Below are 17,612 nucleotides of genomic sequence, written 5' to 3' on the forward strand. Positions count from 1 at the left end.
TATACCAAATTTTTATTCACCCGTTTCAAAAGTATGCTGTTAGTTTTGATATTAGAGTAAATTGACCTATAATATAATTTAAAGGTAAGATTATTATCTAGGGCCCCACGTAGCCTTTTATTGATATTATTATTTTTAAGTAAGTTATGACCTTTTTGAAACTCTACATTTTAAAATATCATACGTTACATAAAAATAATAATATCAATAAAAGGCTAAGGTAATTTATTAAATTTATTAGAGTATCTTCAATAATAATTTCCTTATCGCATGACATATGCAGCACATCATCCAAAAATATAGCGCTCGTGTAAACAATTTGATTATACATTTTACATAGACTGTTTTTAGATTTTGAGTGAAGCGAAAGATCTCATGTGTTTACAATATATTTTTTAGATTTAGGAATCTTTTCGTAGGCCCTAAGCACTGTGCCTAATGATTAATACGAGTATAAGGCAAAAGTATACCTATACCTAACTATTATAAATGTATGCCATTTATAATTTATACAACTTTAGGGTTATAGAAATAATCAAATAATTTTTAAATGTCGGTGAGACAGAACAAATTCGACAAATTAATAATTTTCGTCGACTTCACAGATATATAAAAAAAATTTCGTGTACTTTAATGTCCTATCCGTCGTCGACTCGGTAGCGAGCACAGTTTAATCCGAGTAGACAAGTAAAAAACTAAATTTACTTTATCATGCTAGTAGATATAATATAGCGAATAGTTATATCTGATAACAGTGATCTCGCCCCCTTGCAATTGTTGCATATAGGCAAACACAACGCGTCAAATAAATTTTCTGTTTTTTATCAGTGCGTCGTTTACAGTCTGCCGTTACAACAGCACTGTTTTTCGAACAATTCGGCACCGCAACCACATGATCAGCAGCTGCGGACGAAGAGAGGGACGGTGTCGACAAATACTCGTTTCGACGCAGTCGCACTGTCGCAGTGTATAGTCTGATAGTAGTTTGTTAGAAGTGGTGGTGTGTTTAAAAAAAAAAAAAAAACAGTATTCTAAAAGCATGGATTTTCCACTGAAATCGTCGAAATGCGATTGAAAATGGTATCGACGCGCGTTCAGTACTGAGAGTGTGCGTTTTTGGTTTTTGTCAGGTCCGCGGGCTTTGAAAACCGTACCGTGTGCGCGGTAGCGTGAGTGTTTCCTTTGTGGACTTCGTACACCGACTACATCGTGTACGGCATCATGTCCTCTCTGAAACAAGTAATGCAAGTGATCGGTTCGCACCATATTTCCAATCAGTTACTGGATTCCGATTGCGACAAGTCCGGCGGTCTAATTTCCAACGGCGAGTATGCGTGGTTTGCTGCCGGGGCAAACATCATACTTTATTCGAAGCAGCTTGGGTCTATTGTTTCGTCTCGGTCGTTTGCCGCAAATCAAAAGGACAAGTCGTTGACGGTAAGTCGTGTGTGCCCACACTCAATTGAACATGTGTCGGTTATATAAATAAATTGATGGGTGTACATAATACTTAGGATCTTAGTGACTTGATCGGTTTTGGAGGGAAATATTTGTACGCATTAATTGTTTTATACTTGAGAATCTGTAATGAATTTATGGAAACCACTATACCTATTTATAATTTATAGTACCTACACTTTAATAATATTATATGTACATCATTTTATAAAATATAAATAATATATCTAGGTAGGTTATTATTCATTCCCAAGTCAATTTCTGCATTTCTTTTTTTTTTCATTTTATAGGTACCTACTAATAAAATTATCAAATTATTATTATATTCTGGCCCGCAAGAGAAGTAAATCATTTTGCATGTATAAACTGACAGCCACCTACATTATCAATATGTTAAATGGGCGGGAAATACATTAACTCGGATGTATTGGAGTTAAGACATAATTTACTTTTCTTGTAGGCCTGAGTATAATTTGGTAATTATTTGTTGTTATACTAAAATCTAAAATTGTTCTACTAAAAGGTACCTAACTATTCTATAATTTTTATTGTTCTATAATCTTATTGTTCAATGGCTATGTATCGATGATGAATCAAGAAAAAAAAACCAAATTTGTATATTTCATTTTTGGTTAGAAAATGTTTATTAATTTTTTTTAAGTTATAAAATACATGGTTATTTATATAGTCTTAAAATAAATATTTGTAAATTATTTGGATCAGGAATTTTTTTATACCTAAGTGATGTAAAATATTTGTATTATTGTTTTTATTCCAGATTACCTTTGTTCAAGAATTACAAAAGAGCGAAGAAAGAACCAACTTACTTTTGGTCGCATGTTCTTTTAAATCTTATGGGATATTATTTATATGTCAATTGCCAACATTAACTACAATTCGTTGTATTCATATACCAAATCCAGTATGTTAATAATTTATTTATTAAATTATTTTAAGAGGATATATACTTCCCACGTGTAGTCTTGGTTTTTACAATCATACTATATAAAACAATTTGTATTGAAAGATTTACTTAAATAATAAATTTGCGTTATAATAGGATAAAAAATGGGGGTATAGCCTCTTAAGTAAAAATTATACTAAATAAAAAAAATCAATTTTAACTATTGTTTAAATTCTTTAGATATCCTACATTTCTACTATAAAAAATGAAACTCTCGCCCAAGATCAACTTTGTGATGAATTTAAAGTGATGTCTACTGTGTTGTTAGTTGGTATGGCAACTGGAGCAGTTTTTGCAGTTGATTTAAGACAGCGTCACATTGAAAACCGTACGTTAATAAAATATTATACCCTTAACATAAAAGTAAAAAAAAATTTTTTTTATAGAATTAAGAAGAAATGAAATTGTTGTAAATGAATTAAGGCCTAGTAAATTATTCATTATAAGAAAAAATGAGGATTGCCAAGAAGTCAAAGAAATGAGTGATGACAGTGATTGTCATTTAGCAATGTTTTTAAATGGTAAAATTCAAATTCAAAAAATAAAATTCATATAACTTATTCATAATTAATTTAAATTTATGTTTTAGAAAATTTCTGTATCTATTGTAAAAAACAATACAGTGGTAAATTAAACTTTAACATATCAAGTTTGTTATATAATGAAGAAATCAATACGGTTGCCATTGGATATTCTACAGGTCACTTTCAACTATGGGACTGTAAAATGATGCGGACAATGTAATTATTTAATAATAATATGTTTTAATAAATCTTACAAAGTATAGGTTTTTTAAATACTGTATTGGTTGTATTATAATTTCATAAATCAAATGATTTTTATTATTTTATTTTAGATATTTATTAAAAGAGCCTAAATGTGTTATGCCAGTAACCCATATTACATTTCTTGAACCATCTGATGATCCAAATAATCTATGTTATCTTTGGGTTATTCAATCAGATAATTCTAGACTTCCAAATGCTATGATGATTGCTTTAACATATGAACAGAGAACTATGATGTCAAATGGCCGTTTGTCATATAGAGTGAGTTAAATTTTACATATTTATTAATTAAATAATTTTTTTAATATAATATTGTGTTTGTGTAAAGGTGTTCAAAGGAAATGGTATAAAATTAGAAATGTCATTACGAAGAGAAACTGGAATTGGTCGATGTATATCTGCAGCTAGTTTATGTAATGTGAACTTGTTCAGAAATGAAACTGGTAACTAAAATATATAGTTTGTAATTAATGTTGATCATCTTCAATAATTTATACACCAATATTTATAAATGATAAAATTTTATAATTTTAAACATAATATATATATTTATCACTGTGTAGATATGGATGAAGATTGTGAAATAAGATTATTTGCAATGTTAATGGAAATTCGTCAAAATGTAGATGCCAGCCCTGAATCTTACATTTTTTTGTTTGATATTAACCAGTGGTATAAAGCCCAGATGCCATCAAATATAAACCATCTTAAAGTATCAAATTCTTATGCTAGTTTTGTGAAATTGCCTCATAATGGCAGTTATTTGGATTTAAATATTTCTGACCAAACATTACGCCCATTCGGTTATAATTTTAGAAATAATGTTGAAGAACTCTATTATCCATCCTCAATATATTTTGGTAATAATATAACAGTAGTTGATGATAGCTTTTTGTTTTATACATATAATATAAACTTAACAATATTTTTCCAGAATGTGATTGTTTACTGGACACTGAAATTATAAGATTTAAACATGCTGGCGTTCAACAAGAAATTTTGGATCAATTGCTTTTAAAAAATTGGAGGTTGTTAATAAATCCTAGTTTAATATTTAGCCAATGTTTACAAACAAATTTAAGACCATTTTTTTGGGATAAAACAGATGATTACGTTAACTATAGTTTGGTAAGAATTAATATATACATACATATATTATATATATTATTACATTATTATTATTATTTAATACTTATATTGTAATCTAATACATATTGATAATCACAATTTATTTATTTTTCAGCCCGATAAAAGAAGTTTTGTTATATCAATTATAGTGGAAAATAAAATTATGTCAGTTCTTAGTGCATGTGCTGAAGAATGGAAAAATGGAACATATGTGTCTAGCGAAGCAACAATTTTACATTTAGTTCAATGTCTTTGGAAGCATGTCATGGTTGTTAAACAATATGCAGATAAATTATGTAAATATCTAATTTGTTCAATACCCATTGCATATATCATTTAATATAAATCTTGTTTAGGTGTTCCTTTATTTGACTATTCTGGTACACAGCTGGGTAGAAAAAATGAAAGGATATTAAATCATTGCTTATCTCAAATGTTGTGTGTTAAACATTTCCTAGAAGATTTGCATAATGCATATGGTATTCATATAATAAATGGTAATTATGTGTAGTATATGATTTTTAAGTTCTGTATAATGTATTTTCAAATAAATTATGCTGTGTTGATATTTGTAATAATAATATGCAAAATAATTAAAGCAAATTATATATTTTTTTTATTTCAGTTGATTATTCGTATCGTGTTTATACACTAAATTTGGTTACTCAATATTTTAAAGCTGTTACATGTTTTCTTGGCTATGGACTTTTACCAGAATCTATTGAAGAAGACCCTACTCAGAAATTCATACAATGTGATTTTTCTTCTCTTATCCAGTATGCAATTAAACGGTTAGTAAATAAAAATTAAAAATGAACTATTGAATTAAATAGATAAAAATACATTTTTAGTCGAATGGAATTTGGAGATTTGCCATTATATCTTATTGACGCTTTTGTGACTAATGAACCTAAAGGGAATAAATTAATCGAACAGTGGCAACATGAAGGTGGCGAAGCTACTAAAGGATTATATCCACCTTCTAATGTCCAATGTCTATTAAGAATCTATTTGAATGCTGCACTCTCTAATCAAGTCAAAGATTTTATTACAATTTATTTTTTGATTGACGTCTGTTCATCGCAAGAGTATGTTTTGATATGTTAAATATTTTAATTATTTATTATATGTAATATGATCAATTTTAGGGTGAATGTAACAACCGCAAATCGTATGTGTAATTTTGCCATTGAATTTGATATAGAAAATAAAGGGTTGAATACTCTTTGTCGTGCTAGCTGGTTATTAGATCATGACATGTTTGAAGTAAATATTATTTTTATTATTCTTACTGTTATCATATTTTATTTCTTTATAATTATAGGAAGCTATGGATATTCTAGCCAGTAATAATGAATGGATGGTTAATGATAAATCTTGGGATTGGTATCACTGGACTGTGTTAAAATTGCTTGTATTTAGAAAACAATATTTTTGGGCACGGTTTTACTTCCAACTTACTAAAATTAATTTAATCAACATTGAAGATCATAAGTAAGAGATATTCTGGTATAATTTTTATTTTTAATAGCCCAAAATGTAGCTAGTTGTTCCATACCTGAAGTTCTTTAAATGTTGAATTTGTATCTGTGTAATATAATTTATGCACTACTTGGACTGATTGTTATTTATTGAATAAATATTTTTCTATAATATTCACTTAATTAAAAAAAGTCTTTATTTCTATAATCTATATATCTACATAGTGTTAAATAAGTTTGTAAACAACCATTAAACTAATTTAGATTGATAAAAGATTATATAATTAATGAGGTTATAAAATATTGAATATTATAAATATATAGATGTATTATCTGTTATTGTTCCATGAAAGTTAATAAATGCATACATAAATAAAGAGTTTCCTAATTTATTTAACACTTAGTAGAAGTATATAAAATTATTAAAATAAATTTATTTTTCTTAATAATTTTTTTCTAAAATTTAAAAATCTTATATTTTAATTTAATATTTCTTATATTATTTCCGAAATTGTATATAATATACTATACTATTAAAGAAATGTATTTAAAACTGTGCATAGATTTATGATATTACATAGTAGTATAAGGGTATGTAATATCAATAATAACAATAATATTTACCACTAGTAAATATCTAGATGTGGACCATGTGTAATCAACCATGTGTATTAACTAAAACTGCATTTATAATAGTTTTTTATGATTCATTGATATATTTAAAAGAATTCGATAAAAAAACTAGAGTATTGATTAAATATAATTAAAATTCATGTATTTTTATTTTAGGTTTTATATTAACTTACAAATAATGAATAACCAATGTTTCGATACTTTGATTTATTTACGAGCAAGACCATTTAAAGAAAAACAAACTCTGTTTGAATACTTCTTTGATCGTATGTTTTATAAATTCATATTGATTTAAATATATTTCTAATGTTGTTATATTTTTTATTAGGATGTAGAGAAACAAAAAAATTAAAATGTTTGATAGAGTATCTCTGGGAAATGGAGGAAGCAGAATTATTTTTATCTTATTTGAAAAAATTTGATGATACTGAAACATTAACTTTCCAACTGTTATTTTTGTTACAGCGAGGAAGGTAAGTTTGATTATTATTTCAAAATTTATTTATATTATTGAATGATATTCTTATACAAGTTAAAGTATTGTATTTCACTTAACATTTTTATTTATTATTATTATTTATTATCATTGGTAAAATTTATTTTGTTGTTTTTAATTATTTGAAATTGAAAATGTATTTAATTGTGTAATATATTTTTCATGGTAAAATTTAGAATCGTATATCTAACTTAATATACTAATTTCCAAGTTGTTGTTAAAAAAAATATGTTATTTAGTTATTAATATAATATTGTAATCAATGATTAATTTATAATCCATAAATATTTATTTTGTCCTGTGTAGAATATTTTGATAGTTTGATAATGTTATATTTAGTATAATAGTATTCAATATTTTAGTTAGTATATATAATTAGACAAACTTAACAGTACATGTTTCAATTAAAATATAACTTGCACCATAATATGAAATACTTGTTTAAATGAACAGTCTAAATATAATTAAATTCATGTATATTATTGTGAGATTATCAGATAATTTTGTGATGATTGTAAAATTAAAAACATAGTGTTGGTAATTAATAATTATATACATTGGTCACTTATAGTTAAAACATACATTGAATATCCATTTTATATTTTATTTAAATTAAATAATTTTTATAATATTTTTTTTCTAGACATAGAGAAGCTATCAAATTAAATCAAACAATGAAAGCTAGTTTAACATCAAATAATAATGATGTATTAAAAATAACTAGCGTTTTAATTGATGGACTTGAAAAATCTATTCCTAATGTTACGAGCCAAAATTATGGCCGTCTTACTCCTCAAAGTGTATATAAAAAACCAAGTTAGTTAATTTTCATAATACTATACCTTATTATGCTTATAGTACTATAAATTCATTTTTTATCTTTATTAATTGTTTTAAGATGTTGTTGTAAAATGTATGAACAATGAAAGCAAAATGTTTATAATGGATAGGAATAAAACAAGTACTTTGGTTAAAAGAAAGATTGATTCTTCTACACCATCAAATTCAATGTAAATAATTATTCGTTATTATTTTTTAAATTATTTAATAATTCTTCCTAAATATGTATTAATTTGAATTAATTTGTTTAGTGATCTCTTCTTACCAGCAAATACTAATACAAGAAAACGGTCACCTGTAGATGATATAGTTTCTAATGAAAAACGAAGAAAAATAGAAGAAAATTCATTAAATACTCCAATCGCTAATAATGAAATTGTGAAACCAATTGAAAAACAAGTATTGGAAATACTCAATACACCACTAGTTGAAAAGACCCTAGCATCGCCATCTATTTCAAGATGCTCATCAATTTTGAAGGTATATATTTTATTGTTTTTTATTAAATATTTTATTGTAACTGTTACTAACAATTTTTATTATTTGTTAGTTTACTATGATTTTGGTTGATATATTTACTGTTGTTGATTTAAAATGCAGTTTCATACTCATATACTCTTAAATAATGATATATTTTTTATATATAAGTATTTTTACATTTCATAAATTATTTAAATCTCATATTCCACCACACATAATTAATAAATTTAATATATTAAAATAACAACCATTATTTTTGTACATATTCTTTATATTAGAGTATAGTATATTTAAACAAATTGCATTAGATTAAGGAGTATTATATTAATAGTTTTATATCATTTATTAATTTATATAAAATAGTGTTAAGCATTTTCCAGCTTTAAGGAGAAATGTGTTAGATTCATTATATTACATTTATGGTTTTTGAAATCTTGGATGTCATGTTCAATAGGGCTTGCCATGTTACCATTAATTAGAATATAGTTTCGTATAAAACTTTTATATATTTTGTTACATTCAAAATAAAAAAATATTTCAATACCTTATTTACCAAATGCAAGTTTATAAATAATATGAATATTACTAAAATAAATACATTTTTATTTTAGTTATTATGTAGTATATATATATTATATTTGATCTATAAAATGTATTTTAAGATTCTATATGAAGTAACACAATGTAACTGAAAAATAGTAAATAGTGAATCAATTAAATAATTTTTTATATTTTTAACTTTATTCCGATTGTTAGTATCTTAAAAAAGATAATTATTAAAAGGTTAAATATAAATCAAATTAATATTAATATTCTATGAGTTCAACATAAGATTTACTATTTTATTATTGAATTCATATTCATATTCGTTAACCTGTTATTAAATTAATTATGATTTCAGACAAAATTGGCTTTAAACAATAAACAAATAATATCGTTAGATATCGACAAGACGTCAAGATCTTCAATAAGATTCAGTCTACCTTGTAATGATGACATTACAGTTAAAAGGTACTTAATGATTTAAGTTAATTATTTTTAATATTTATTAAACTTGGGTAACAAATTTATAAACATACTTATTATTAAAATAGGTATTTTTAATTACAATATATATTTTTTTTAATCCAGAACTACTTGAATTACTATCATATATTAAATGATGTATTCATTTTATGAACAATTATTAATAATCAAATCACATTATATTTTTTAGAATTGATCCTGAAAATTTGGTAAATGTACAAGCCACTGATAATCCCGAAAATGAAAGTTTTTATAGTGTGGGTAGCAATGATGCCAATGATTTAAGAAATCAAATTAGCTCCGATCAAATACCAATTACTTCTCAAGAATCGCTTAAAGATGATTCTAAAATGAATATAAGTGATGAATGTGAAAAAATGGATATTTCTGAGGAAAATTCTTGTTCTGAACAAAGACAATTTGAAATATATGATGCGTTGGAGAATGATATTAAAAATAAAGAAATGATTTCAAGTTCAGAAAGTAAAGAATGTATTATATTGTTGTCATCTGATGAAGAAGATGACAAAGAAACTCCTGTATCTATTAAAGAGAATGACAAAGAAATTCTTATATCTGATGAAGAGGATGACAAAGAAATTCCTGTATCTGATGAAGAGGATGACAAAGAAATTCCTGTATCTGATGAAGAGTATGACAAAGAAATGTCTGTATCTGATGAAGAGTATGACCAAGAAATTCCTATATCTGATGAAGATGAAGAAGATGACAAAGAAATTCCTTTATCTGATGAAGAGTATAACCAAGATATTCATGTATCTGATGAAGAGGATGACAAAGAAATTTCAATATCTGATGAAGATGATGATAATGAAACTCCTGTATCAGCATCATTACCACAAAATATAAGTTCATCTGTTAAAGAAGGTATTAAACTTTCTACTCCAAAGTCTGTTTCAGTAGATAAGAAGAAAACCTTAAATCCACATCGTATAGTCTGGAATCATTCAGTTCTTAATAGCAAAAGTAATATTGAAAAACCAGTATTAAAAACAAATAAAGCTATTGATGTGATTTCATTGGATTCAGATTCAGATGAAAATGAAGCTATATCTAATAGTTCGTTCAGTGAAAAATCATCAGATTCATCCAGTGGTAGTATAATATCCGAAGATAGTGATAGTGATTTAGAAAATACAAGATATGGTAGATTTAAATCTCAAAAAAGACAATATAATGAAGATAGTGATGACGACGAACTTGATGAAGAAAATGAAGAAGAATTTGAAGAAGAAGAAGAAGAAGAGATAGATATTTCAGAACAGGATTGTGAAGAAGAAGAATCTGAAAGAGAAGATGAAAATGTTTCAGATTCACATGCTTCATTACGTAAAAAAAGTGTTTTGAAAAACACTAGTGTGTACGATTTAGATCGACAAACTGTTAAGTTTGATGAAAATTATGAAGAAGAAGAAGAAGAAAAAGAGATCGATATTTCAGAACAGGATTGTGAAGAAGAAGAAAAAGAAATAGATATTTCAGGACAGGATTGTGAAGAAGAAGAAAAGGAAATAGATATTTCAGGACAAGATTGTGAAGAAGAAGAAGAAAAAGAGATCGATATTTCAGAACAGGATTGTGAAGAAGAAGAAAAAGAAATAGATATTTCAGGACAGGATTGTGAAGAAGAAGAAAAGGAAATAGATATTTCAGGACAAGATTGTGAAGAAGAAGAAGAAAAAGAGATCGATATTTCAGAACAGGATTGTGAAGAAGAAGAAAAAGAGATAGATATTTCTGGACAGGATTGTGAAGAAGAAGAAAAAGAAATAGATATTTCAGGACAGGATTGTGAAGAAGAAGAAAAAGAAATAGATATTTTAGAACAGGATTGCGAAGAAGAAGAAGAAGAAAAAGAAATAGATATTTCAGAACAAGATTGTGAAGAAGAAGAAGAAGTAGAATCTGAAAAAGAAGATGAAAATATTTCAGATCCACATGATTCATTACGTAAAAAAAGTGTTTTGAAAAACACTAGCGTGTACGATTTAGATCAACAAACTGTTAAATTTGATGAAAATTATGAAGAAGAAGAAAAAAAAGAGATGGATATTTCAGAACAGGATTGTGAAGAAGAAGAATTCGAAAGAAAAGATGAAAATGTTTCAGATCCACATGCTTCATTACGTAAAAACATTATTTTGAAAAACACTCGCGTGTACGATTTAGATCAACAAACTGTTAAATTTGATGAAAATTATGAAAAAGAAGATAAGGAAGAAGACGAAAAAAATTATTGTATGGTAAATTTTCCCGGAAATAAAGTTATTGGATCTGAAAATAATGATGATAATTTTGAGAATAATTCAGGTGTTTTGTTTAATAATGAAAATGAAGATAATAATTTAGATAATCAAGAAACTCTTGAACATGTTATAAACGATGAAACTTCCGAAAATCTAGCAAGCAAATCGTGTAATGTAAATGAAGACAATTTTAAAGATAACCATTGTGATGATACATCATCCAATAAACACCATTCTTTTGAAACGTTAAGAAATGATTCTAATCCCATTCCTGATGATGGTTTTAATCATCATACTGTGATTGAATCAGATCAGGTAGAAGTAGATATTAATCAATCAACTCCATTTATGTTTGGGGAATCATTTTTTGGCCAACAAGAAATTCCTGATAATAAACCAGTACTTTTATTTGGTCATGTATATTCTTTTGAAAATGATCAGTCAAATATAAATGCACAATCCAATAATCTTGATACCCAAGAGTTAGTTTTAGTTGACACTAAAGAAGATATTAGTAATAAAGAACTAGAAATTGAAGCTGAGGGTGAAATTCAAGATATATTGGAGCTAGAATCATTACCAGAAAGTAATCCAGATGAAAACATTGATATACAAAATAATGCTACTATTAATGTACAATCAGAACTTGAAGAAAAAAATGATAAAATATTGTGTGACAATGACCAAAATAACATGTTAGATAATTCTAGTATTCAAAAACCTATTTATTTTGGAAACATCGATTCTACACAATTATTTCCAATCGAAGATCAAACAAGTGTAAGTGTAGATTTATCAAAAAAGTCTCTTGAACTGGAAAATGAAGATTCAGTAAATCATGAATCATGTGATGTACTTACTATTAAACAAAGACATCAATCCTTATCAAATGAATCAGAAGAACAAATAAATAAAACAGAAGGCATTCTACCAAATAATGTCGAAACTTCTATAAATACTATGGAAACTGATAAATCATCCTATATCATTGTGGCTGAAGAAAACACTTGTTCATTACCCCAAAAAAATGTTGAAACAACAACTCAATCAGAGCAAATAATCAACATTCAGAATGAAGAACTTGATTCTAAATGTTCTACATCAATTGTGTCTTGTTCATCGAACATTGAACAGTTTGATAATTTCAATGACAATGATCAACTAGTCAAATCTAAAGATATTACACTTCAACAAGTTGATACCAATGTATTAATTTCTACAGAAGAAAAATATTCAGATAATGAAGTACAAATATCTGAAATATCTGATCCTGTTTCGTTAGAACCAAATAAAACGTTAGTGAAACTTTCAACAAATGATAATCCTATTGATATGAGTATGAGTGAAAAAATTGAACTACCTTATGACAAAAGTGTAATTGAATTAGTGTCTACTGGCGTAACTGTTACGTCACAATGCCCTGATATTTCTGGTAATATTCAAAATACTGAGAATGAAAAACTTGAAAAATTAGATAAAAGTCATCAAAAAAACAGTCTGGATATTCCACAAGTTGAAAACTATTTTTTGCGATCATCTTCAAGAAGAAGTATATCAATAACTAAAGACTCTACACTGGATATTCCTTCCGAAGAAAGACAAAAGTTGACTCCCGGCAAAATTAATTTGTTATCTGATCCAATTCAAAATCAAATAATAAGGAAAGCAAAATCAATTTCATCAGAAGATACTAAAACAATAACAACAAGATCAAGAGCTAAAAGTGAACCTAAGCAAGTTGAATTGGAAACTATTTCTTCAAATATTTTCCGTAGTTCTGATATGGTTGATGATAATAGAAGACAAGTAAGGGTGTCATTATCAAAAAAGAAATCTAAAAGTCAAGAAAATATTACATCGATAAAACGCAGAAGTGGACGATCAAAATCTGTAGTTCCTATCGAAGAATCAATAGCTACAAATAGAAAAACTGTGTTTGGCTTAGAGGAAATACCTGAAGAAGATACTTCAAATGCGGAAAAAAATATTTCAAAAACTGAACGTGTTACATTAAAAAGAAAATCAAAATTCAATTTCTTAACTAATACAGCAAAAAAAATAGAACATGATAATTTAAATGCAAAATGTCAAGAAAATACAAAACTAAGAACTCCGAGAAGATCTAAATCAGTTGATCCAGACCCTGTTCTAACATTTTCTGTTGTTAAAACAAAACCCAAACGAAGTTCAAGTGTAAATATATTAATTTCAAATGAAGAAATTCCTACTCAAAAAGATGATTTAATTGGGGTTTTAAAAAAAGCATTAAAATCACCTAAAAAAATAAGGAAACGCTCAGTTTCAGAGTCTCACGAGAGTAGAAAAAAACAAAAAACCTTAAATCAAGTTGAGGAAGAAAAAAAAGAAGTTGCTGAATCTGAATGTAATTCAGATGAGTCTAATCAAAATAGTCACAATTCTAATTCCTCTAATTCTTGTGAACAATTATCACCAATAGCTGGAAATATTTCTCAGCATATGTTATATACTCCAGCAAAAAAACGTACTAAAATACATATGGCTAACTTGAATTCTGAAAATGAAGATTCTTCTTCAGATGAATCAACAGACTCCAAACGTATTATGACTAGATCAATGATTCAGAATTCTAGCATAGTAGAATTAGATCCTATTCAACATACACTTAAGAGTGAAATCAGACCATTAGTTAAATCAAAAGTACCTATTAACAGACAAAGAAAATTGTCTGTTGGTACCACTTCCAAAACTAAGAAATCAGCTGCATCTCTTTCTGAAAAGAATGAGGTATTGCCTAAACGCAAAACCAAAAATATAAAGGTAAGAGTCCTAATAGTGATATTTAATAAAAAATATTATTAGTTATTTTAATTGCACAGATAAAAAAAAATAATCATTTTTTATTATTATCATAGAAATGTATAAAATAATAGTTGTATAAACCCATAATATAATAATTACCTATATGTAGAATAGGTATAAAATGGGTATTTTAAACTATAGTAGACAATTATTTATTATTTAAGAATTTTATTAAGATTTTTTAAATTTCTAAAGATGTTAATAAAACAATATTTGTAAAAATAAAATGACTTAAAAGTTTAACTCAAGATAATGAGTTACTTGTCTGAGTAATAAAGTAATGCTTGTCTTAGAACTAAAATTACAAAATTACAAATAGTATACATTATTTATCACCGATTTAACTTATAAAGTTTAATATTAATTTATTTTTTTCTAAGGAAACAATCGTCCATGCTCCAATAGAACCATCAATTGAACCACCTACTCCAGAAAGACGTATGACACGTTTTCAACAATCCATATTAGAAAAATCATTACAATCCACGTCTATTATTGGGTAAGAAATTGTATTACACTACTCAAATAAAACTGTAGGAGTTATTAATAAAAAAAATAAATATATTATTTGTTACCTTAATGTAATGTTTTAATGTTTTTCAATTTATTAGTAATCTAGCTAATACTTATATAACTAATTATACATGATTCATCTTTATTTATGAATAAAAACACAGATAGTCTTTGGTAGTCACATAGTTACTCATAAGCTAGGCACACATAGTGGTTGAGTCGTAGCAGTTGTACCGTTCAACAAATTAAAATAATTTGATTTTAAATTCAACCACCTGATAAGCATTCACACTTCAACCTTCAGCTGTGGAAACAGCCGCAGTCAAACCATTATGTGTGACCCTAGAAACTAAAGAGACTCAAGAGCCTAAGTGACTCATAATAATAGCTATTATATTAATTAGGAGTTAAGTTTTTTTTTACCTTTTATAATCTGTTTAGGCTTGATAAAAAACAGTTTTTGTCAAAGAAAAAAATAAAATATGGGTTTATAATAATTAAGTTATACAGGAGAGATTAATATGAGTTAAGTCTTATTAATGAATTTTTAATCTGCTTATTGTTCTATTAACTAAAAATTATGTATATTTTTAATTTTGCTTTTATAAAATTCACACCTCTAGAACAAGGCTTATGTCTCTATCCTAAGTCGTATTTTATATTGTGGCTACAATATCACAAATTATAAAACGCTATACTGCCACAACTCTAAATTTACTGTTTTGCACTCAACATAATAATTAGTTTTTCTTTAATGCAAAAACGCCACAAATCAAATAAAGTAGTTTTGCATTTTGACTTAAGTGATTAATTAGATGAATTAAAATGTACGTTAATTGCCTTAAATTAAATATGGCTCTCTTACTGTGAAAATTAGCTATAAATTTAACAATTCAATACTAGCACATGATTTTTTAGTGGTTAAATGAAAAATTATATTGAATATGGTGTTCAGGGGCGCCCGCAGAAAATCAGCTCAGTGGGTGTAAAATTAAATTCATGTTGTATATTCCCATACTCGCAACAACATTATGTTATTTTGGTGGAACTAAGATGATCAAAAATATTATTTGTGCAGTAGGTAATTCACTAATATTTTTATTAACGCCGAAATTTTATAAAATAAAGTTATGAATCTCATGTGCACTATGATTTTTTTGTTTATTAAAAAATGTCAATGTGTGCAATGGCACCTACTGGCCCATCTCTGCGGGCTTCTTTGGTGGTGTTCTTTACATAATATAAAGTTATTTTTTTTTCTACCTGGCAGTGATGATGTCTCAAAATTAATGAATTTTGAATTGTGGAGTTTTTGTTGTAGAATTGCAAAATATGGAATAATCTGAATGTATAATTTAATTATATTATTAATATTATAAATTACTTGAAATATATTAATTTTATTATATTTTTCAGACAAGATACGACAACTAATAACAGCCCTGCGTCAAAACCAGAAAAGAAAAAAAATATTAAAAAAAAAAATTTTAAAAAATCTAATAATTAACATTAATTTAAAGTTAAGATCAATGTTAATAGGAATATATTTTTATTTGTTAATAATAATTAAGCCTATAAATTACCTATTGTATGTTATTATACATAAACATGTTGAAATTTAAAAAATAGATTTTCATCTTAGCTTAGCTGGGCCTTGTAAGATTAATAAAAAATGTAATGTTAAAAATTAAACAAACTGTATAATTTCAAAATTTGACTTTGAATTTTATTATTATATTTGTATTTATATTTGTGTATATTTGATATTAAAATAAATACATTTTTTTTAGTTCCACAACCTATAATTTAAGAAGTTATGTCTTGTAAATGTTAGTTATACTTTGATTTTTGTTAATTGTTCACATCTCTATTTCTTATCTCTATTCACATTAGTTTTTTAAAAAACAAAATATAATTAAGTTATTGATTTACTTATTCCAATGACTTAATATATATTAATTCGTCCTTGTACTTAAAATTTGAAAATTTACTGATATAATTAGGATGCATTTATGCTTATGATAAATCATTACAAAAATCGAATTAACCTTAAATAAAACCTAAAATTGTATGTTTTGTGATTTTGATATTCATATTTAAAATTTTCTGAATGTATTATTTTATTTATAATCAAACTTTATGTCTTGATTATCAATAGTCATCTGTTGCATTTTTTTCTTAGTAATCATTACACATTACATAGTAATAACTAATAAACCATAGAAATTAAAGAAACAATTTGTTTATTTGAAACTTTTTTTTTACATACATTCATAATATAATTAAAATATTTTATAAACATAGGTATATGAACATGTTTTTATTTGAAAATAATTGTATTATAATATTCTATTTATATTTTAACTGTGTAATTTATGTTGAATGCATAATTCCTAAATAACATAACAAAAAAAAAAAAAGTGGGTAGCGCTCTGCTGTACATTAGGTGCCATGTTAAAATATAGTGCTAAATTTGAATCCAATGACAGGTATTATTGTATATGAAAAACAATACTGAATAGAGATGATTTGTCAGCCTAGGATATATATTTTAAATTGAGTGGTGAAAAGGGTAATTTAATTATGTTTTAATGACTTGAGTACCCTAAAATTGGTGTACAACTGGTTTATGTTTCAAGTTTCTATGACTAGTAATTTTTAATTATAATAAAAATCTAAAATTATTTGATAGTAATT

General features: G+C 26.0%; 2 protein-coding genes across 4 annotated transcripts in view; one reads left to right on the forward strand and one right to left on the reverse strand.

The window, feature by feature from the left end:
* Positions 1-17,612, reverse strand: part of LOC114129745 (adenylate kinase isoenzyme 1) — a 227,591-nt gene that overhangs the window by 51,268 nt on the left and 158,711 nt on the right. The window lies entirely within an intron of this gene.
* On the forward strand, positions 924-16,720 carry LOC114129762 (protein ELYS-like). The gene is made up of 24 exons (XM_027994589.2): positions 924-1,437; positions 2,237-2,380; positions 2,603-2,750; positions 2,809-2,943; positions 3,012-3,162; positions 3,279-3,471; positions 3,539-3,653; positions 3,774-4,070; positions 4,145-4,338; positions 4,454-4,634; positions 4,695-4,835; positions 4,964-5,129; positions 5,190-5,426; positions 5,487-5,604; positions 5,663-5,832; positions 6,609-6,718; positions 6,781-6,925; positions 7,592-7,764; positions 7,847-7,958; positions 8,040-8,268; positions 9,170-9,279; positions 9,485-14,360; positions 14,783-14,901; positions 16,332-16,720. The coding sequence occupies exons 1-24, from the start codon at positions 1,222-1,224 to the stop codon at positions 16,420-16,422; spliced, it is 8,571 nt and encodes a 2,856-aa protein (XP_027850390.2). The 5' UTR covers positions 924-1,221; the 3' UTR covers positions 16,423-16,720.

Source organism: Aphis gossypii, chromosome X (assembly GCF_020184175.1).
Source record: "Aphis gossypii isolate Hap1 chromosome X, ASM2018417v2, whole genome shotgun sequence".
NCBI lineage: Eukaryota > Metazoa > Arthropoda > Insecta > Hemiptera > Aphididae > Aphis > Aphis gossypii.

What these genes read in the sequence shown, in the direction of transcription:
- LOC114129762 (XM_027994589.2), top strand. Translation starts at nt 1,222, where the DNA reads ATGTCCTCTCTGAAACAAGTAATGCAAGTGATCGGTTCGCACCATATT. An exon ending in ACAATATGCAGATAAATTAT is followed by an intron (nt 4,635 to 4,694) that starts GTAAATATCTAA and finishes AATCTTGTTTAG; the next exon opens with GTGTTCCTTTATTTGACTAT. An exon ending in TCTACACCATCAAATTCAAT is followed by an intron (nt 7,959 to 8,039) that starts GTAAATAATTAT and finishes TAATTTGTTTAG; the next exon opens with TGATCTCTTCTTACCAGCAA.